General features: G+C 38.2%; 1 protein-coding gene across 1 annotated transcript in view; it reads right to left on the bottom strand.

The window, feature by feature from the left end:
• The window catches only part of pdia5 (protein disulfide isomerase family A, member 5), an 88,285-nt gene that overhangs the window by 4,002 nt on the left and 61,433 nt on the right, over positions 1–22,850 (bottom strand). Inside the window, exons 13-15 of the mRNA XM_055214859.2 lie at positions 20,982–21,145; positions 18,475–18,605; positions 12,557–12,627 (exon numbers count right to left, since the gene is read on the bottom strand). Of these exons, the coding sequence (XP_055070834.2) occupies positions 12,557–12,627; positions 18,475–18,605; positions 20,982–21,145 (366 nt within the window). The remainder of the gene's footprint in view (positions 1–12,556; positions 12,628–18,474; positions 18,606–20,981; positions 21,146–22,850) is intronic.

Genomic DNA, 22,850 nt, shown 5'->3' with positions numbered 1-22,850 from the left:
GATAATGTTTTAGATGGAGATATATTTTTGCTGTGGTCAATAACTCACAAGTGTGGTCTATCAATGCCAGGTGGAATTTTGAACAAATGTAAAACGACTTCAGTATAATTTCACTTTAAACACATGTAGTGAATTGTTACTTCCGACCCCACCTGCAGGGACGAAAGTAACACACATGTGGGTCAAAAGTAACACAACAAAACAAGATAGATTTTGTTAATATGTAACTGCAAACATATTTTGTAATTTATCTTTGTAAAAAATATTTAAATTACATTTTCATTTTAAATTTCAGTTTTATCAAATGTTTCAAAAGTACCGAGCCCCTGAGGTGACATTGGAGCAAAAAAATCAAAAGTTTAGTTTCATGTGCTCACGTGAAACTTTCGCGTGTTCACGCGAAACCTTCATGTGCACATTTTTTTCATGTGCACACTATTGCACGCACACGTGACACTATCGCGTGCGCACGTGAAACTAAACACGGTAGTTTCACGTGAGCGCGCGAAAGTTTCACGTGAGCGCGCGAAAGTTTCACGTGATCGCGCGATAGTTTCACGTGAGCGCGCGATAGTTTCACGTGCGCACGCGAACCTAAACTTCATTTAATTTTTTCTCCATGTCCCCTTAGGGGCTCCGTACAACAGCAACCAAAAGTACAAACTAGGATTTTTGAGTATAAAATTTTTTTTAACAGTTTGAAAATGAAATTAAATCAAATAAGAATAATATCATTTTCCAACACAGTACAACAGTATTAGCAGCGGGACAAAAGTAACAAGTGTCTCCTCAGGATCTCCTCACATTTAAACATGATTTACTTTTATTTTGAAAAACTCAGAGAAGTGAAACTTCAGGACGTGTTAGGTCACTAAATAATCTGTAGATTGATCAGTACTTTAACACATGAAACGAAAAACAACGCGTTATAAGAAAAAAATTACTGCTTTAGGAATTTACTTATCATGGTTAAAAACACCTTTCTGGACACGCGGAAAACGATGAGTAAATAATGCGATATTTCTCAGGTCTGTCAAGGGTTTGTGTGCTAAAGATGCTGTCATAGTTTGGGATGCAAATGTTATCGGGACTTGGAGAAAAATTACTTTCGTCCCGCGTTACTTTTGCCCCGGTTTTCCCCTACTAAATGATTAGCATAATTAAGCCTGGAGTATAGTCTGTTTTTGTACATGTACGCAAATGTACGCACGCGGTCGAACGCACAGCCTTGCAAAGTATAGTTTAGTACACAGACGTTCGACGCATGTGCATTGCGACAAACGCGATCTAAGCATACTATGTATGCCGGATTTCAAAAATCCGGTGGTGCGTGTACAGTATGCACATATTCTTCTAATGACGAAAATTGCAGGACGCACCCTGGACATGGACCGTCGCGTACGCATAAAAATGGTCCATACTTCGGCATTTAAATTTTATACACCATGGTAATTAGAAATATCATGGTACTACTATGTTAAAAAACATGGTATAGCAATGATATGCTTGGTACTTTTCTGTTAAGTGTATATGGTGCTTTTGGACAAATGAAATTTGTGCAAGATGTTGCTTGTGTAGTAAAGAGATTTATACTGTCTGATCATGGCTATGCTGTTTACGCTCTTAAATCCCCATGAGACTCATTGAGACAGCCGAGCTCTGGGAAAAATGTACACTGTGGACAGAATGCTTTATACGTGACTAAAGTATACAAACACAAACTAACTATAATAAGAGATATTGTGTAGCATGGTAGAAAATATATGAATAAACAATGCCTTGAACCTCTTATGGACTAATTTACAGAGACATCATATATTGGTCAACAATCTATAAGACCGCATTGGCAGTGCATCTGAATCATCCTGATGAACATTGGCTTATGAATAAACCAACAGTCCAACTGGCAAAAACAATTAAAATGTAATGACATCTGCACATACAAAACCTGAACTTAGCAGTATAAATGGTGTATGAATGAAAGTTGTGTTTTGCCCTTTGGCGTGGGTATTTTAACGTGTGAGATCGTAACTGTGAAATCTAACAGCACAGCTGCTCTGGCACTGATGGAGTTGTTTCGCTCGCTGGATCCCCTACGTCCCGAATTTAGACGCTTTTTCTAGGGTAATGAAAAATGAGTAATACATTCCTGTCGAGAAAAGCCATTCAAAGCAGGGTGAGAAAAAATATAGCAAACAAGCCAATATAAAATAAGAGCGGAGATTTATGCTCAGGATATCTCAGGCCGGCAGTTAGTGTAACATAAACAAACCAACCATAAATGTGTCTTGACGAATGGCATATTTCAGTCATTTTGGCTTTCGCTACACTGAAAAAGACGCTGTCAAGGTGTAACAGTGTGTTTTAGTCCCGTCAACCTGTGTTCATTGCAGTTTATCACTTAAATGTGAAACCAAAGCCCCCATTTACTACAGCAACATGATATTTATCTATGGTAATCATATAGTTTCTCTGTTGTGTCCTAATGACATAAATCCATCTAGTTAACATTACCATTCAGCTCGGCCGTCGCTCATAACACTGTGTCTACATTGAAAGAAACCAATGATACATCATGTGCAAGACTTGACGTTGTGTACATTGGATGCGTCACAGCTGCACTATACTCGGTTTGCACAGACAAAACAGCTGTAAGCTTGATGCTAGACTAACAATAGGTATGTTTGCTTGCAAAGTTGCATATTAAAAGTAGCTAATAAGAGCAAAATCATCACTTCCCGATAAATTGGCGCTAAATATCAGTAAGAAAAGCATAAAGCCACCGTATTTAACCATTTTCATGTATGATCACCTCAGAGCACGCAGATGAAACACTATAGACCTGTTATCTGCTTTTGGATGTGGATTCCTGGGTCATTCTACAAAAAAGGTGGAAATGCTTGTCCCTTGCTTTTACAGACCCCTTAATCATTTAATTTGACCCAATAATCCCATTATGATATATATTTTATAAATATAGACTGTCCTTAAAATTATGAGAGAGTTTATTTATTTAAATTTCTTTTTTTTCTCATTTTTTAAACTTTTTTTAAAATGTCTGGTCCTGAAAATTGCCCTGTCCCTTTGATCATACATGGAAGTTGAACTGTGTACTTATTATTTAAAACCATGTTTTTTATAAAACAAATCTAATTTACATTTACCTTTAACCCTGTATGAATTTACTACAACACTGAAATGGTCAAAAATACACTATTAATATGAGTAATATCAAATAAATATTTGTCCACCAAATTGATGTCATTGGTGTTACCCTACCCACAAGCACTTTAATTTTGAAACAATGTATCAGCTCTTTGAAGTTTTTCATGGGTCAAGAGGTCAGTGGAAGAAGTGCAGTGGAGGAAGGCAAAAGGTTTGCTTCTTACCTTATTTGTCTAAAATATCATGATATATCTAAGAATTTTGAGATAAGATTTTTTGGATGTCATTAGTGTTATTCTTTTTTTTATAGCTGGGAGTGTTAAGATCTTTACATAAAAATACAACAATACTGAATAAGTATGTGATTGTTACATCTCTGTTAAAATAGCACATGGCTAATGGCAGCCATTTTGTTAAAATATTAGTTTTTTCTGTAAATTGTCATTTGTGTTACCGTCATTGGTGTTACCGTAATTGGTGTTACTTCTCTAATGAGTACTTCCTAAGCACTATTCCTTTAACTGACCCACATAAGAGCATAAAAACAAACCAAGATGGAACATTTTTTAAGTTTTATCATATTCATTATCTATTATTATATTCTAATTGTGTCATTGGTGTTACATTATGTCATTGGTGTTAAACCAAGTTTTGGTGTTATCAATGTATTTTCTTGTACTTTCTAGTAATATTGTGTTGTTGATGTAAGACATTGTTGATATTTCAGTCTTGGCATCAAAGCCTTTTTGGTTGAATATTTTTGTTTTTGTTGGTTTTAAAGAAAAAAGTCAAACTGAGAATCAAATAATTTCATACAATGCTGGGTAAAGATGAAGAATTTAATTAAACAAATATTAATAATCAATTATTTTTCTTGCTGTTATCATTCCTCTACTCAACCTTTAACTAAATACACAGGCTGTAATGAGAAAAATTATTTAGTATCAACATTAATGTTGTTTAAATCACAAGTAACACCAATGACAAATAAATGAATCATGGATTCTTTATTAAAATGTATTAAAAAGTTAAAAATAGATTAATTTAGCGGATTCATAGATTTGACAAGTTAATTAATGCTATTAAAGAAGTTTTGGGTATGTTGAAAGAAGTTCATTTAAGCAGATTTCTATCACCCGAATTCCACCTTTTCTGTAGAATGACCCTCCTGCTTGTTGAGTATTGGATCATATATCCATATAATACGTGTTGAGAGCATTTGGTAATATCAACTTCTCATTTTAGACAGGCATTTTATCTGCTTTGCATCTGAACTCCTCAATTATAGAGTTAATATAAATATTATATTTATAATACGTGATAGAGAAACAATCAGACAAGATCGTCCAAGATAACAGGGTCTTTCTGGAGGTTGAGATGCATGTTTTCATTATTATTCAGTCTTTTCAATTAACATGAGAAATTGAGAGAAATTATGGTGTTTATTCAAAGGTTGCTGGTGAATTCTGTTATTGATCCTGATTTGCTAAACCCTCCTGGCACTTGACAAATCTTGCTATAACCTCACCAATAAGCAGATGTAAGCAACATAAGACTCGTGGCCTGTCGTTTTGTGCTTACACGGGTGGTTAATGAGATAAATGAGGTCAAAAAGTCACTCATAAAGGTACTCTACATCTTTCTCAAGATGGTAATTACTAACCGTACAAAGTAAGAAATAGAGTCAATGCACACAGGAAATCAAAAAGACTGTGAGCTCATGAATATTACAGAAGTTGCTTTAGTCGGATTTTGTGGCATTAAAAGTTTAAACACATCAAGAGTAAGAACAGCTGAAACAGGATTCAAACTTCACATAGACGATTAGTCATTATTTTAACCATTAGCCCTCTTGTATTTAATTGGGGTGAAACAAGATATGCATTACTTAGCTTTCTTAACAAAAAAGGGCCTTATTATTAAGTAGATAAAAGGAGTATAAGGTTCTAGGTCCTATTCTACTAGAAGGTAATTTACAGTGTTAACTAATGCACTATTCAGAAAGGAAATAAGCAGCAATAATGAGAACAGAGGAACAACAGTGGAACCAGAAGGACTTAATTGGAAACTTAAGTGGAACCAGATCCGTAACCATAACCAAACAAAACTTGACATTGGGGGTATTCCTTGTTTGATTCACGGTCACAATTTTTTGCAGATTCAGAATGCAGGAGGAGGATGTGGATGAGATCTGTACTAAATAACACAGAATCGCTTCCTTTGATGTACTGGCGAATAAAACTGATGAGCATGATAGAAAAAACTCAAACGCTTTATTTACTGATCAGCTAAATCTATTTTTTGGACTGAAATCATTTCAGTTGTTTATAGACTGAATAACAAAATCTGCTTCTTCAGCTAAGCGCTTTGGTTGATATGATACTTCTTTCAGTTTATCAGCCGCTATAGCGGGTTGGTGGTTGAGGTATTTGTCCCGTCCCTCCTCCATTGTGACTGGACGGTTTAGTGAAAAGTAATATTGACGAGATGAGCGCTTTACACAAAGTTGAACGTAAAAAGTATGTAAGTACGTAAAATACGCAGAGCGCCGGCGCTCAGCACAGACAAAGCACACCAACTGCTGCTATTTTTTAAAAGCACACTGTTTCCTTTGAAACAGTCATCCTACGTGTCTGAGCGGAACTTAACTTCCGGTCTTTGTTTCAATCAATCAATCAATCTTTATTACAGACTCGGGGTCCAGATAAAACAAAAGAATACTACAGACAAGACATTAAAACAAAATAAACAACCCACACATCAACCCACACAATAAATAGCTACAGAATACAACAATACCAATGTCTCCAAAGCTTTGACTGATATCGTGTAGTACTCACACTTATATCAGATAGACCCACAATAATCTCATTATCAGAATTATTTAGCCGGCAGATAAATCTATACATGAGATTTCGTAGCTGTGCTTTAAAAGTAATTACTCTAACACTCACAAACATTTCACTTGCACTATACCATCTAAGTCTCTTTAGTAAAATTATCATTGCATCATTATAGGCTACCTGTAGGTTCTGTAAACTTGATGTTCTATAGTTAAACCACAGGTGAGCAGTATAAAGTGTAGTGCAAAATGCTTTAAAAAGAGACACCTTCACCTCATCTGAACAGAAACTAAACTTACGTAAAAGTATATTAGCCTGCATATACATCATATTCCGTTGTCTTTCAATATCCTCATCGTCTTTCATGCGTTCATGTGATAAAATGTCCAAGGTATTTTACTTTCACAGATACAGTAAGACTCTTATTAGACAGCTTAAACACTGGAAATGTTATACTTTTATCCTCCTTAGTCCTGCAAATCAAAACCACACTCTTATCAGGATTATATAAAATATCATGTTCAAGACCATAATCAGAACAGACATTTAAACGCTGTTGAAGGCCAGCATTGCTAAAAATAAACACCACCAGATCATCTGCATCTAATTATGATTCACTAGAATATTCCCAATCATACACCCAGTTTACAAGCTTTCAAACATTCAGATAGATCATCCATGTAAAAATTAAACAAAATTGGGGACAAAATCCCCCCCTTGTCTCATGCAATTAATAACCCCATATGGAGAAGAGAGTTTACTGCCCCATTTTACTTGCATCATCTGGTGGGAATACAAATAAACTAGGATTCTCACAATATATTCTGGCACCCCTCTTTGTTTCATTTTTAAAAATAACTTTGCATGGTTGACCCGATCGAAAGGCCTTGGATGCATCAATAAAGCACATAAAAACTGATGAGTTTTTATTTCTATACTTATTTACAATTTCCTTTAATGCATAAATGCAGAGATCAGTACCATGTTTAGCCTTAAATCCAAACTGGTTGTCTTTAGATTTAATAAACACATTTAACCTGTCCAGCAAGATTTTTTCCAACACTTTAGACAGGATACTTGCTAGAGCTATGGGTCTATAATTATCTAAGTTGCCTACCATACCAGCTTTGTTCTTAATAACTGGGACTAACAGAACAGACAACATTGACTCTGGTAACACGCCATGAATCAAAAGGCCAGTAAAACAGACAGCTAGTAAAGGGGCAATCCTCTTACTTCCATATTTTAGATGTTCAGCAGAAATATTATCTAGTCCACTAGCTTTATTTTGAGGCAATTTACTCATAGCATGTTCCACCTCACATGACATAATCACCATGGAATCATTAGGTTGAATATCATCCACATCATATAATTCCTTTTGGATGCAATTAAAAAGACTATAATAATGCTGTCTCCATAATTCTGCAATATTATCTGCCCCCGAAACTCCATCCAAGACACAAGGAAGAGATACTCTGCATCTATTAATTGTTCTTACATCTTTCCAGAAATCTGTGGTATTTTGATTTAATAGCTTCATAGCCATAGAATCAGCCCTCAATGATTGCTCATTTTTACCAATAAAACGAATAGCGTACTTGTATCTTGCATTTGTAGATTTTTTTATACTCAAGCTCAGGCCCCTGCCTGGGTCTACCTGCTATATCCCATAATTTAAAAGCTTCTCTGGCTTCATCCTGATATTCAGATACATATTTACTCCATCCAGGCCTAGTCTTATTCGGTATACCCTTCAATTTAAAAAAAGGCTTACTACAACAATGCAAGGCATTAAAAATATCATTATACATTGAGCAGATATCCCTCTGATGACTTGGATCTTTACAGTTGACATCACTACACATGATTGCATCCCTAGGCAACTTAATGTTACCCAGACATCTATCTGTGTTTACATAATAAACCGAAAGATCCTCCTCTGTAAGTGCAGACCAATCAATTTTTGGTATATTGACATTATTATCAGTACTAGAAATCGCTACAAGGAACTCAGCATTTATCACAATGGACACAGGTATGTGATCAGTTGTTACTATTCCATACAGAATACTCATACCAGTCAGCGATGCATGTGCATCTGCTGTGCTAATACAATGGTCCAACCATGATGTTGTGTTCCAAGCCTCACTAACATAAGTATAACTATCTACAGGCAAACACACTTCTGTTGACAGAATAAGATTATTATCATGACAAAACTGAGCAATATGACTGGAAAATATAGACTTTTTGTCTGAAATATCTGCATTCATATCCCCAATGACATACACACTAGAAACAGTAGAACTTTCTATAAAAGAACTGATAAAAGCCAATCTATTTAAATACTCATCTTCATTATGATGACTTTCGTAAGGTGTGTACACATTTAGAATAATAAAATTCTTATCTTGATAAGTTATCTGTATTGCAATACACCAATTAACATCCAATCGAATTACCTTAACCAGTGGATCTAGCTTTTTATTCCATAGTATGGCTACACCCCCAGATATCCTACCTTTAATTAAATCCATACCAAGATCCACTGTGGATTCACCAGCACCATGAAAATGATCATGAATAGAATTTAATTTATCTAAATCTTGCATTGGTAAAAAAGTCTCTTGCAGACATAAAATATCACAGTTCTCTAACAGACTGTCCACAACCACACGGCGGGCTTTGTCCCCATCACCCTGGCCCACACGAAGGCCACGACAGTTATATGACACAACCCGAATGTCCATGAAAGGTACACAATTGTTTATCCTACCCGAGGACGCACATTTTCCCCAGCGACTGGAGCAGTATTTGACCCATTGATTCCCACCCTACGCGGTTCATAATAGCGTCTTACAAAAGCCCCTTCGGGCCAGAGTTGTGGGTCATACATTTCACTGACTTCATTACATTCAGCGGATACTTTAAATGAACTGTATCTGCTTTGTATTGTTTCAATTTTCTGACAATCAACATCGCGACCAAGTTTTTGTTTCAGGTACTCAGACAAGGTCAAGGCATCTAAGTCAGGTGTAAACTTGGAGGCAAAAACACTCACCAGTTTGGTCTTAATCATTCGAATGTTGCCCACAGCTCCAGTGCCAACAACAGACTTGACATTACCGGACTTCTTTTTCTGCATGCTGGTATCATTAGACGATCTTGTTTTAACATCAGCATTCACAAAGCCTTGTCGACGACCCTTTTTTACGACGCGACTCCACTTCGGGGAATCCAAGGAAGGTGTTAATCCTGTGGCTCCCTCCATTGACACATGACTTACCACTCTATCAGCAGTCAACGATAATGACCTCGCCATCACAACTCCTTCACCGCTTATGTCCATTTCAAGAGTTTCAACTGACGCGGCTCCGAGTGCCGTACCCTCTGTCCGCGCAGTATTAGCGGGCTTTGCAGAGCCCTCCGTGCTGGCAACCCGCATCCCATCCGTCGCTTGCTCCAAAACACTCACTCTCCGATTAATATCCACTGTGATAGCTCGTAGATCTTCATCCGCGTTAACATGTAGTTGCATTGCGTGTTTCATAGTACAAAGCTCAACACTCAGCTGCTCCATTCTTCCAAGCAAACTTGAGACATCAATGCTATCGAAAGACACTGGGGGTAACTCATCCAAGAAATGGGAAACAAATCTAGGAATGTCTTCGCCACATTCATTTATCACTTTAAGACAGCTTTTTATGTTATTGATGTCTTTCTGTGGCCCTTTATGAGAAACATTCCGTTGTGTTGTAGGACACAGTTCAAACAATACCTTCTTTGAGGCCTCAATCCAATCAGAGTCAAACGTTTTTGCAGCCAACAGGACAATTTCATCCTGACTCAAAGTCTTAATTTTGACAGCAAGAAAATTGAGGAATTCATCCTCAACAATAATTTTCCCGTCAACAGTATTGTATATCTCAGGTTTCAGACGAGAACGTTTAAATACAGAAGCAGACGATACAGCCAACCCTCGTGAGGCAGCGTCCGCCATCTTATCGATTCAAAGACCTTTAAAGGGGATCGCACACCGGCCGTGCAGCTCAGCGCCGCACCATTAAAAAAAAAAATCGAACACATTGTTTTCTATGAGTATATGCACATGGGCGCCGCAAGGTGCCGCCCAGCTTTGACTCAGGAAGTTGCTCAAATCCCTGTCGTGCCACCCACATAGTTTAACATTAAATAATATCATATTTGTCCCAAATCATTAACGATTAACATTGGCTGCTAACATATATTTTGCATTTTGAAGAAGATACTATCTGACGAAGCTTGCGCTATTTAATGTGCACTTCCGGTTTACGATACCTCCGAGTTGTCCTAGAAGCGACTTTGCGCAGCGCTACGCTGAGCTGTGCAGCCGGTTTGCGACACCCTTAATAGTCTCACTAGTTGCTAAACTGAACTCTGTAACAAATATCTCATCGAAAATAACAAATGTTTTGGTTTCCTAAGACGAGGGAAGACACCGATCATGGATTTCTGCTATTTGATAGGAGGTTTGGCAGCCGATCTGTAGTTAAGATTGTATACATTATATAGTAGACATTTAACACAGTAACGTTAGCTAAGTGTAGTTTTTGATACACTTGATTTATGAGCTATGATTTAAACTAAGGTAATCTACTTGCTGTTTATTATGCTTGTTATCAGAAATAAACTACTCTTAGGGGCGGTTCACATATCGCGTCTTTTGCACGCTCAAGTTCTTTATTTCAAATGGTATGCGGCGCGCGCTCATAACGCAAGCGACGAGGTGCGACATGTTCGTTTTTTCATGCGCATCTGCACAGCGTTAAAAACATTTCAACTTTTTAGAATGCCGCAAGTGCACCGCAGGTCATGTAACAAGAACCAACCAACGGTCGCATTTTCAGCGCGGTTTTAGACGTGAAATGTGAACCGCCCCTTAAAGAACCTTTATTGTTATTGATTCATTGCGGAGTTTACCGGAAGTTACGTTTGTTCCACGAAAGTCGTTTGTTTATGTTGTTACTGCTGAAACGTCTATATTGTGTTTATTTAATTTGTTTATTTATAAAAGGTGGAAAATAACATCAACAAGTAACAACACAAGTTAATAAACATAAATTCGTGGTGATGAGTTTATGTAAAATAGTGAGTGAGCGAGCGTACATTGAATGTACCCTCAACATCAGAGTGCATTGTGGGTAAAAAGTAGTGAACAAATTTAGGAAATTAAGTGTTCATTCAGGTTTTAAAAACAACTAAAAAGAAATGGCGGACACCCAACACAGTGCACTATATAGGATATAAGTAGCAGTTTCGGACACAGCACGACTCGCAAAAGGCATGGCCATGTTTTTGGCAGTTTGAGTATAGTTGGACATCGATCAATGTGAAAGCTTTTGAAGTAAGAATCAAAACAAAAAACAAGTCATTTTAGAGTCATATAACTTCTGCTATTTCTTTCGAGCACTTATGCATAAGAAAAATGACTATGAATTAAGTGGCTCAGTGTTTAAAAACCAGCAGATGGAGCTTTCTAAACAGAGCTTTTATTCTACAGACAAACAATATCTGTTTTTAATAATAAGCCCTTTTCAAGGGCGTTAGCTTGAAATTCAGTACGAAAAGAACCTAATCTTGGCGAGATTTCTTTTGAAAAGCAATACATCTAAATAATAATTACGAGTGAGTTTAAACTTAAGAGCAACTGGGAGATTAAAGAGTGCTGACGTTGTGCTCGATGAATTTCAGACATTTGCAAACAACAATTCAACATTTTAAATCAACAGAGTTAAAGAAGCCAAGTGAGATTTTTTCACGAGGCCTGTAAGGATTCAGAAAAAAACCAGCAACTTTTGAACAGATTTAAAAAAGATTTGGAGGAAAAATGTCAGATCGTAGACGTGAAAGAAACGAATGAATGTCATGTTACTCTGGAAGGAGAATGTGTTAAAAGTACAGCGTCAAAAAGAACGTCTGCAACCGTGAATGTCAAAGAAATGTGTGAATTTAAAGTTCAAGCAATAATCTTGGGATTATTTACACATGCTTATGTCCATTTAAACTTTTTTTACTAAAAGGAATTTTTTACAGACTATGCATTATTCTTGAGGTTCATATTGACCTTGGATTGTCAAGCTTCAAAAAAGCACCAAAAATATATGGCAGCTGTAGTCACTATGAACTATTGTTATGTGCAAAAGATCTATTTAAAGATTCTATTTAAAGACAGAATTTTCATTTCTGAGTAAATTATTTCTCTGACTGATAAAAGCGCCTTGTCAAGGCAGCATCTGGTACAATATAGAGATCAACAGAGAAAAACTAGACAGATGAAGAATAAAAGTCTTCATCAGAAGAACAAGGTCAACAGCGTCAGAAAGCACTGCGACTGTGAGACTGAAAACCTTGAGAACATTCTGGAGATGAAAAGTAATTAAATTCTAGGATGTCTGAAAACTGTCAGAGAAAGAGAGGGAGAACTTTTGATCAATCTTTTCTTGGGTCACAACCCACCAGTCGAGAACCAAAGATAGGAAGAGGTTAAAAATGGGGTTGAACTTCACCTTGCGGTCCTCTTTGAAAAGCTCGGCTGCTGTCGTGAAATGAGGGACAGCGTTCTTGCAGTGTGGGCACCCTGCGGAAAGCAGCAATATGTTAGTATTCATAGAGATGAATTCTGAGAACAAGGCAATGGGCAACATATCCCAGAATACAACACTGGACAAATATAGAGATGAATCATATAGAGAAAGAACAAAAGACAGTGATGCATACTATAAAAATAACAGTAGCTTACGATAAACAAACACTGCATGTCTGCAGCAGGTATGAAAGGCTTTAGCGATGACAAAATTCAGCTTTTCAGCACATCAAAAGTTACTTTATTCTATTCATTGACAGCCCAGTGGGCTTTCCTGAGGCTATGTATGTCTATCAAACTTCCTGCAGATCAAGTAAGCATCTTCCTCATAACTCCTAAACTTTCATTTCAAGTGGTTTCGATGCTCAGGGCGTCACTCTTATGAATTTTGCATGAATTATAGTGATACAATATTTCAAGCTGCCATCCAAAGGTAATGTAAAAACCTACCAAATCGTTTCGTTTATCGTGCTGACTTAGTTTGTCACGCAACCTCATTTGCACGCATTTGCACTACCGTAAATATAAAACGTTACTCAAGTAAGCGGGTTTAATTTAGAAAAACGGTGGCTTTAAATGACAGTTAATGGCTCTATAATAACGTACAGGCCAGCAAACAAAGGCTGGTTTGTTGAAAACAAGGCATCTAATTTAAGTAGCACGAGGGTCGTTATAAATAATGGCGCATGAAGTTGTCTACTCCCCTTTTTGCTTCACGTCGCCATTGTATGGGGAGCTGAAAGGCCGGGCTGGATGCCAAACCCGGGCAAGGTCGATGCGAGACTGTCTCCGCGCCCCGTCGGATACTCCAATCTAGATCTTCATAGCCATTCTTACAATACCAGCTCATAATTATTTTTAATCCCATGCAAGACGGCAAGTGCGCATGCTGGCCAGAAGTAAAGGAACTCTGTGCCGCAGAACAGGGTGGGGATCTCTGTAAAATTGCTCTGGAGGTGACACCGACATGACGGATTGGAGGTTTAGGAGAACTAAAGCCCTCAAGTCTTCTCATCTTCTGATAAGAACACCTCGTTTCGACTATCACACTCCTTCCGGATAGGTATCCTTTTTATCAGGGTGGCTAGGTGATATTTAAACCCTCAGATTATACAAATGTGAATCCCCGACCTATTATTAAGCAGAAAATTTCTTTTAAAGTGATGAAACCAGTCATCGAATAATGCCTTTCACCAAAACAAAGCAACACTAATGGAGTAATTCAATAAACCTCTATCTAGCTCAGTTTTAAAACAGTGCCACATTCACACCATCGGTTGTGCGACTAAATCATTTATAATGATGGGGTTGGTGATGAACCGTCTTTAATAGACTATTCAAATACTGTTTTGTATTGTTTTCGATTTGTAATTAAGCTAAAAAGAAGCTGCAATTAAACGATTCGGCGAGACTAAAAGACCAGTTGAGATGACACAATGTGGCCTAATGGCAAATAATTACAGTGGATAAACTACAAACATATTATAACTGCTGTGCGACCCTGGAACAGTTCATCAAAATGTAATTTTTTTAAATAATTTACTCTTATGCATGCCATCAAAGATGTATACGACTGACTTTCTTCAACTGAACACAAAAGATACAGAAAGGGTTTAAAATTGGCTGATACCTTTGATGTCACAAGACATGCAAGAACCAATAAGATTCAATGTTATCGATGTGGCGCCTATTTCCATACCCTATTAAAGGTGCAATTTGTAAGATATTTGCAGTAAAATGTCCAAAAACCACTAGGCCAGTGTTATATATTTTGTCCAGCTGATTACTATCAATATCTGTAATGTTTTCAACTACTTGTAAATCGTGAGAAAATTTCCATTCAAAACATTGACACGGGGCAGTGCAGTCTCCTGTCAATGACGTTAATATCCATGTGACCCTTTGTCACCGCCTTTACTGACGTAAACCACATGACCACACTGGTCGAGCTCGAAAAAATAAAATGGCGGCCAAGGAAGCGGCTGGAGCACAAATTTAGTGAAAATAAACGTATATTTTTAAGCATTTTAATTTCATTTCTAGCGAGAAATTAGTATTTTAGTTTTCAAATATGTGATTAGTTATCACAAAGGCGCTCTCTGTTTTTATTTCAAACACGCTGCCTTTGAAGTGCGTCGGAAAGCCTTTCTCTGAGCGGCCTTCAGGTCTCCGAGTCCGAAGTCATGTCCTTATGAGGCAGCGAGGCCACAAGTCCTCACAGTCCTCACTGCCTTGAGTTTTCGGACGCAGCCAGTGTTGTGGACAAATGCGGAACTATGCGCTTGCTTATGGACTTATGGATATCTCTGTACCGTCTGCCGCTGGTTGTGTCAGCTCCTGTAAGCGTACGGGCCAACCAAACGACCCAAGAAGAGTTTGGAACAAAACGAGGGAGGATCAATTTGGTGTTGCATTATCTGGATGAAGAGAGCTTCACGACAACATTTAACTAGACCGAGATTCTGATCCTGCTTGTGTTTTATGCGATGGGTGAGTTGTTTTGATTCGTAACCCTTCAAAAAACGTATGCTATTATATTGATCACAACATTACTGTAATCAGCGCGTCTTCCCGCGGACGATATGCACATCAAAGGTATTGTGAGATTCTGATCCTGCTTGTGTTTTACGCGATGGGTGAGTTGTTTTGATTCGTAACCCTTCAAAAAATATATGCTATTATATTGATCACAACATTAGTGTGTAGAATGTAATCAGCGCGTCTTCCCGCGGACGATATGCACATCAAAAGGTATTGTACAGCAATATAAATGGTCATTTTAAGACATTTCACAATAAGATTTGTACTGTCAATACATTATGTGAAAAATCATTGTAGATTGTAAGTTGAAAACTTAATTCTGAGCTGTGTTTACCATCGAATTTGGACTAATACTGTAATATCAATATGACTAACAATTTCGTTTTGAACATCACATATAAACTTACATAATGAAATAAACGATGTCATCAAACGCAACATTTATAAGACTTGATTACCTTATCCATCAACGTGATTTCTCGTTCTCGTCTGATTGATGGCTAAAGTTAAAGACTACAAATCCCATAATTCCACGCTGCTTCAGAGCGTCAGTAAACAACATCATTGTTTTGTTTGATCTGGCGCCATCTTTCGGCGCATAAAGACAAATTGTATCTTTAAGTATTGGGTTGTTTTTAACCCAGTCTTGGGTAAATATTTGACTAAACACACCGCTGAGTTAAAAATTTTAAATGCTGGGGGGCTTTACCTAACCCAATCCCCCACCAAGGATGTGTGACATATGGATTGCTAATTTGTTTTCTCTAACAAACATATCGTTTAGCTTCAGAAGAGATTTATTAACTCCGTGGAGTCATTTGGATTCCTTTATTGATGGATGGATGTGTTTTTTGGAGCTTTGCCATGTTTACCATGTTGGCAGTAGATACTGTGAGGGCATGTTAAAGGGCAACTATTATGCAAAATCCACTTTTACAAGGTGTTTGGACATAAATGCGAGTTGGCAGTGTGTGAACACTGAACAATATTGGCAGTGTTTGAACAATGAAAAACTACCCACTCCTTTATCAATCCCCATTAAACCAAAGCATTTTCATTAGAGACGCTATTTTGATTCTCCAGTTAATGTGACTTGATAAAGCCCCACCCACAGCCACATACAGTCCTGCATTAACATAGTTTCCTTTAGATTAGATTTAAAGCAATAATCAAAACATGACAGAGTTTAAATTTTTTTGGCCTTAGATGATGATTCCAGGTTTTATAATTTGGGTAAGAGCACCACTTGATGGACAATAGCGGAAATACATATTGCTGTAAAAACTCGTAATTGGCAGGGAAGCGTTTTTCTTAATTGTCCACCAACTACGGCTCCGAACTCCACCGTCCGCCAGTACCCACCAGTTCCGTATTTGTTTCAGAGCGGCAGCGTGCTGAAGTGACGAGGACCCATGAGGTCTCGCAAATTCATGTGATGATCGTGCGATATCTAGTTCTGTCTCCGCCCATTATGACGTTAAATTATGACGTTTTCCAAACCAGCCCAGATCACAACAAGAGATCTTGCGAATACAGGTATGATCACACGATATAGTCATGGCTCCGCCCTGCGGAGCTCTGCGTATTTGTTCCGGAGGGCTGCGGATGGCCGGAGCTGTGACGGATTTGGAACGCAGTCAGTGGAAATACACACATTGGCTTGAATGGAAACCGATTGACTCCGCATCTGTTCCGCAGCGGATCTGCAGCCGTTCCGCAGTAAGGGAAATCACAGGTTACTGTCTCTTTTGGTAAAGGAGTGAATTTTTAGTGTAGGAACACCGCATAATAGGTGTTCTTTAATTTTTAACTCTTTGGGGCAGTTTCCCGAACAGGGTTTAAATGAATCCAGGACTAGGCCTTAGTTATATTAGGACATGTAGCCTCTTATGGAACGGCTGAAATTCCACAAGGGGGCGTATTGGTTCCTCAGACGCTGCACAATTATAAACGTGACATCCGAATATATTCATTATAAATCGTGAATGAAAAGTGAGATTCGAACGAATGTCCGTTAGTGAACTAATTGTATATACTATTTATATCGTAATTTGGTCAAAAAAACGTCAAGATTTTAAAATGAACAAATCGTTTTGGATTAAAAGGCTTGGATATTCCATTTCCTTGGACTTTTTGGGGATGTATGAACAATTTGTTTTGGACAATTTCACCGAAGTGGATAAAGGGAAGATTTTGAAGGTAAGTAAATATCCTAAATCGGCACCGCCAACTAGATTACAGTTTTATGACTGCTAAAAATCACATTATGCTTTGTGTGTGCGCTTAATGGAATCCCAAAAGTCTAAGCTCTCCAACGATGTGCCGCATGACCGTATATTTTGAAGATTTATTGCTTCAGAGTTACAATGACGTAATGCAGTCTCACGTACAAGGGAGGGGGTGTACCGTGTACGGCACAGTGTTCCTTATCAGGTTAAGTAGTTTCTACAAACATACCTTACAAAAAACAATTCTGGTGTACATCTTGGGATAAAACTAATGCACTTATATTTGTCAGTGCAAGCTTTTTTAAACGAAGGCAGCTCAAACATGCATTTTAGTCTGGGACTATGATAAACCATCCCTTTGTGTTCAACTCAAGAAAGTAAGTCATATACAAGCTATATGTATCTAATTTGCTTGGCAAATGAGATTCATCCTTATCCATTTATTTCTTTTAATTTAGCATTAAATAAATCCTACCATGATACATACATTTACATGATTTTATAATCTAAATAACACCACTGTTTCTCATTACGGTAATGACAATGAGATTTTGTCAGGCATTCTGATAATGAGAATCTGATGGGGGGTCTTGACAGCCTTATGAGATTAACCTAAAAGACGTTGCTTTGTAACAATTAACATGTGCGTTCACACAGCAGTCTTCACGATAGTGTGATCACACAAATTCCCTCAAAGAAACATAACAGTTTCAGACAGAACTAAGCAGAGAGAGCGCCAAGCGTGACAAAACGAGGCTCGCAAGAGCATCCATTTGGACTGCTACACATGAATGAGCTTTGAAGACTCCAAAAAAATGCTGTGGACTTCACTATGTTTGACTTCACAAGGGGAACGGTGACCTGTCAGTAATCCATCTCCGTTTAGCTCTTTAAGCTGTACACAATCTGCTTTAACCATTTAAAAAATCTATAGGGACAAAGCAGCAACATTAAATCAAAGAAGCTAGATTGTTATGACCTATTGTAATGATTTTACACATTGGACAATGACACAGGCAGGAGGCTAAAGCAGCAGAAGTTTCAGTGCTTCAAGGAGTATTCTGTAACTTACATGGAGCATAAAACATGACAAGGGCATGTTTCTTCTTTTTCAGAGATTCCCTGAAATCTTCAGCACCCAGATGGCTCACGCTGGACGGTGTCTCCTCCCATGACTTCTCTGGAGGCGGCGGGGCCTGGGGACTGAGAAACACACATTAAACTGGTAAACTCTGAGGCTGAGGTCTTTAAAATTACAGCACATGTCAGGTCATTATATAATATCAATGCAAATTTTCATGATCACAGCAATATTGTAAAAAACAGCCAATACATAATTAAGCTTGCAACCTTGAGTTCAAACAACTTTCAATGTAGTTTTGCACAGGCTATAAAAAAGTGCAGCCATATGTGTCACACTTTATTAACATATAGATATAATTACATTACATAAAAAAAGATCAAACCCAAGTGCACAGAAATTATGCTGGACCTCTCACTATACTCTCCTTGAAACTTCACTCTTGAAATGGCCATGCACATGTGAACCTGTAAAGATGTTTCAAATTAACTTGACAAAGGTTCAGTCAATAGGAAAATTTAATGTTTTAATAAGTACACCCCACTAGCACTTCCAAATGTAAAACAAAGCATAAAGTGGGTGCTTGAACATTTCAAGTATTTATAATGGTACATTCACATGGGCGTCAGCATTAAAGCTTCTCATTTACTTTAAATGGGTACGACATGCGTTGCCGAACTGAATTGTGGATCTGTCTGCATCACATCACTGGGATTGCTCGCCGAAGAAGTTGAATAACTTTAAGCGCCAACGCAGGCTCTGCCAATCAGATTGTCTTATTCAAATAACTTACCGTGGGTTCACACCAGCCACGTTTGAGGCGTCAAAATCACCACATTTTGAATGCATTCGCGTGTCTAGAGCGAAACAGACACGTGGAAAAAGCAAGCATTTGATGCGCGTGAGAGGCGAAATCCGCTTCTTGTGGGAGGGGCAAGTGCTATGAGGTTGTCTGTTTGCAAGATGGCTGATGTTGATCGTGCATTCATCGAGAGAGTTACCGGTTTGTATTTGGTAACTTACTATAGAGGGAAAATAGTTTAAAAAACGGTGGGAATGCCGCGGGTCGATAAACGTCACATGAAGTGAAAAAGTGAAATGTGTATTTACAACTTACTGACACTCTTCCAAGCGAGGTCCTTTTTATTCCTGTCTCTATAGAAATAAGAACTTGTGTCGTATAGCTCCGGGTGACAGCTCACGGACAATAGTCCCTTTCACACATACAGTCTTTACTAGTAATTTACTGGTAAATTGCAGTTAACATGTCATGTGTGAACAGAACCTTTACGGTAAATCAGTGCTCCCAATTTACCAGTAAGACAGGTTGTAAGATTAACGGTAATTTACCGGTAAGCGCTGTGTGTGAACGAAAAATATAGCATTACCGGCATTTAGATGACGTCAGACTGCACTGACAGATTGGGCGGGCCAATCAGAAAGTTTTTTATACAGGTGACGCGGTTTCCCCCAGACTGTTTATGGACGTTTCCACACACATGTTGCTTAAAAGTTGAGCACACCTGAAGTTAACATCCACATTTCTTCACCAAAGTTGTTTAAAACAGCTTACCATCTAATTGCCAAATTGCCGACGTCCTTAGCACACCATCTGTGAAGCGTAATGTGCAAACGCGCAGGTTCCGTTTGACGCCGCCTAACGCAATGTTGTTTGGTCACGAGCAACTTCGCGACCGTTTGCCACAGATGTGAAAACAACAAAATACGGACCGTGGATATGAAGTCATAACCCGCCGTTTACAAATACGACACAGACGGAGCTCGCCGGCCGCGCGCCACAGGTAACTTCCGCTTTCTCTCTGAGTTTACCGGTATTTTGATACTGATGTGTGAATGATGTCTTACTGGTAAAAAGACGGAGCGTCACTGCATGTGTGAACAGCACATTTTTGTATTTACTGGTAAATTCATTCTGGTAAATTCATGGTAATTTACCAGAATTACTGTGTGAAAGAGGCTAATATCAAGCATTCCTCCATGTTGAATGAGTGACTACCGGCGGGGCTGCCGCCACAGCAGCAAGCAGGCTCCTGATTGGTTAACACTGTGTGAAAATCCGACAAAGTTCGATTTTTTCAACTTCAAACCCAAAATGCACAAAAAGCACCATTCACGCGTACCGCGCCAGATGCTCAATTTGCGTCATTCGCGCAAACTAGACGTGCGAATGAGGTGGAATCGGGTCTACTGGGCTAAATGCCTCATTCACGCCGCGAGACCTCCAGACGCGTGCCAACGCGTCTTCACATTGACTAAACATTAAAATCACTCGGGCTTGATGCCTCTAACGCGGCTGGTGTGAACGCAGCATTAGTGCAGAGCCAGCCAATTACGTTAATGCAAGACCTGCCCTCCGCCAAGCGTCAACCGTGAATGTACCGTAATAGACTGTTGTGACTATTTAAAGAAGTAAGAGATTTGTTTAAAAACGTTGAAAGCGAACAATTATTTATGCATTAACTTTATGGAAAACTCACTTTTGCAGCCACTCGATGATCTTTTCTTTGCTTCGCAGCTGAGGAAGTGTGTACTTCTCTTCCCCCTTTTCAAAGTACTTCACCGTGGGGAAGCCTGAGATTTTAAAGCGCTCTCCTACAGACTTGTGAATGGTGGCATCCACTGCTGCCAATACACCTGGACTCTGAAACCACATACATATACAGTATAAATAAATATTTACAAAGAAACTTACGAACCATTTACATTCAGACATTAAAACTATTTGAGTAAACCACATATCTAAATCACATAAAATGCCTGTGTAAATGGACCTGAGCAATTCTCTTTTCTTAAAAATAGTGACCACAGCGAAGAGCAAATGAAAGATTTTTTAATCACAAATCACTTTCTAAAAACTTTCCAGCAATTCTGAAACTCATTAAGAGTTTTAAATGTATCCGCATTGCTTAATTAAAATCACAAGGCTGTGTTAATCTGAGAAAAAGCATGTTTGCCAGTTTAAAATTGATGTTGTGCTGAGGTTGAGGAGACCTCCTGCAGGTATAGAAGATGGGATGTGTAATTATTAAAAAGAAAAGCTCAACAGAAGGGATTGGGGATGCAGACTTCTGCTGTGTCCAAAGGCAGAAAAATGTTGCCTTTGCAGATAACATACAAAAGTATGAAGGCATCAATGCATGTATCAAATCTGTACAGAACATCATGAACTATACAACCTGGTCAATTCCAGCACCAATGTTACTATGATATTTTATTGGTAAAGGAAAAAAAGCACCTGGGCTCATAAGCAGATTTCACCTTATGTTTCAATTTCTATGCATTGCATATGCATATACATTCAATGTTTTAAAATATTGACCCCTTAACTGTCAACCCCCAACTGTCTAAAGTTGTTAAAATAAAAAAGTCATAGCAGTTAAAGGAATGGTCTACTCATTTTCGATATTAAAATGTGTTGTTGCCTTGACTGGGAATTGTTGGTACATCCCTCTGTCATCTGTGTGTGTGCACGTGGGCGCTGGGGCGCGCTGCGGCGCTGCGATGGCATTTAGCTTAGCCCCCCCCCCATTCATTCAATGGTACCATTTAGAGATAAAGTTAGAAGTGACCAAACACATCAACGTTTTTCCTATTTAAGACGAGTAGTTATACGAGCAAGTTTGGTGGTACAAAATAAAACGTAGCGCTTTTCTAAGCGGATTTAAAAGAGGAACTATATTTTATGGCGTAATAGCACTTTTGGGAGTACTTCGACTCGCCTGAAAAGTCCGCTCCCCTTCTCACTCTCATAATGGGAGAGGGAGGGTGTTACTGCGCCGAGTCGAAGTACTCCCAAAAGTGCTATTACGCCATAAAATATAGTTCCTCTTTTAAATCCGCTTAGAAAAGCGCTACGTTTTATTTTGTACCACCAAACTTGCTCGTATAACTACTCGTCTTAAATAGGAAAAACGTTGATGTGTTTGGTCACTTCTAACTTTATCTCTAAATGGTACCATTGAATGAATGGGGCTAAGCTAAATGCTATCGAAGCGTCGCAGCGCGCTCCAGCGCTTACGTGCACGCACACAGATGATAGAGGGATGTATCAACAATTCTTAGATAATGTAATAACATATTTTAATATTGAAAATGAGTAGACTATTCCTTTAAAGTTTATTTTATTAAATAAAAAAAATGGAATAATGTATATATTTAACTTTTCAAAAAACATAAAAATGAAATTTTCATGCCCAAACACACAATAAAGCCATCAGTCTCAACTACTTTTGATCAAAATTCCAAGTTAAAATCACAAAAAAAAACGTTTTTTGTTACATTTGTAGTGGTTTTATCAACAAAGGCCACTAGGTGTCATTGGTTTACAGCATACTATTGTCACAAAT

This window comes from Misgurnus anguillicaudatus, chromosome 17 (genome assembly GCF_027580225.2).
Source record: "Misgurnus anguillicaudatus chromosome 17, ASM2758022v2, whole genome shotgun sequence".
NCBI lineage: Eukaryota > Metazoa > Chordata > Actinopteri > Cypriniformes > Cobitidae > Misgurnus > Misgurnus anguillicaudatus.
The sequence above is the reverse complement of the archived record's forward strand: the minus strand, read 5'-3'. Positions and strand labels throughout refer to the sequence as shown.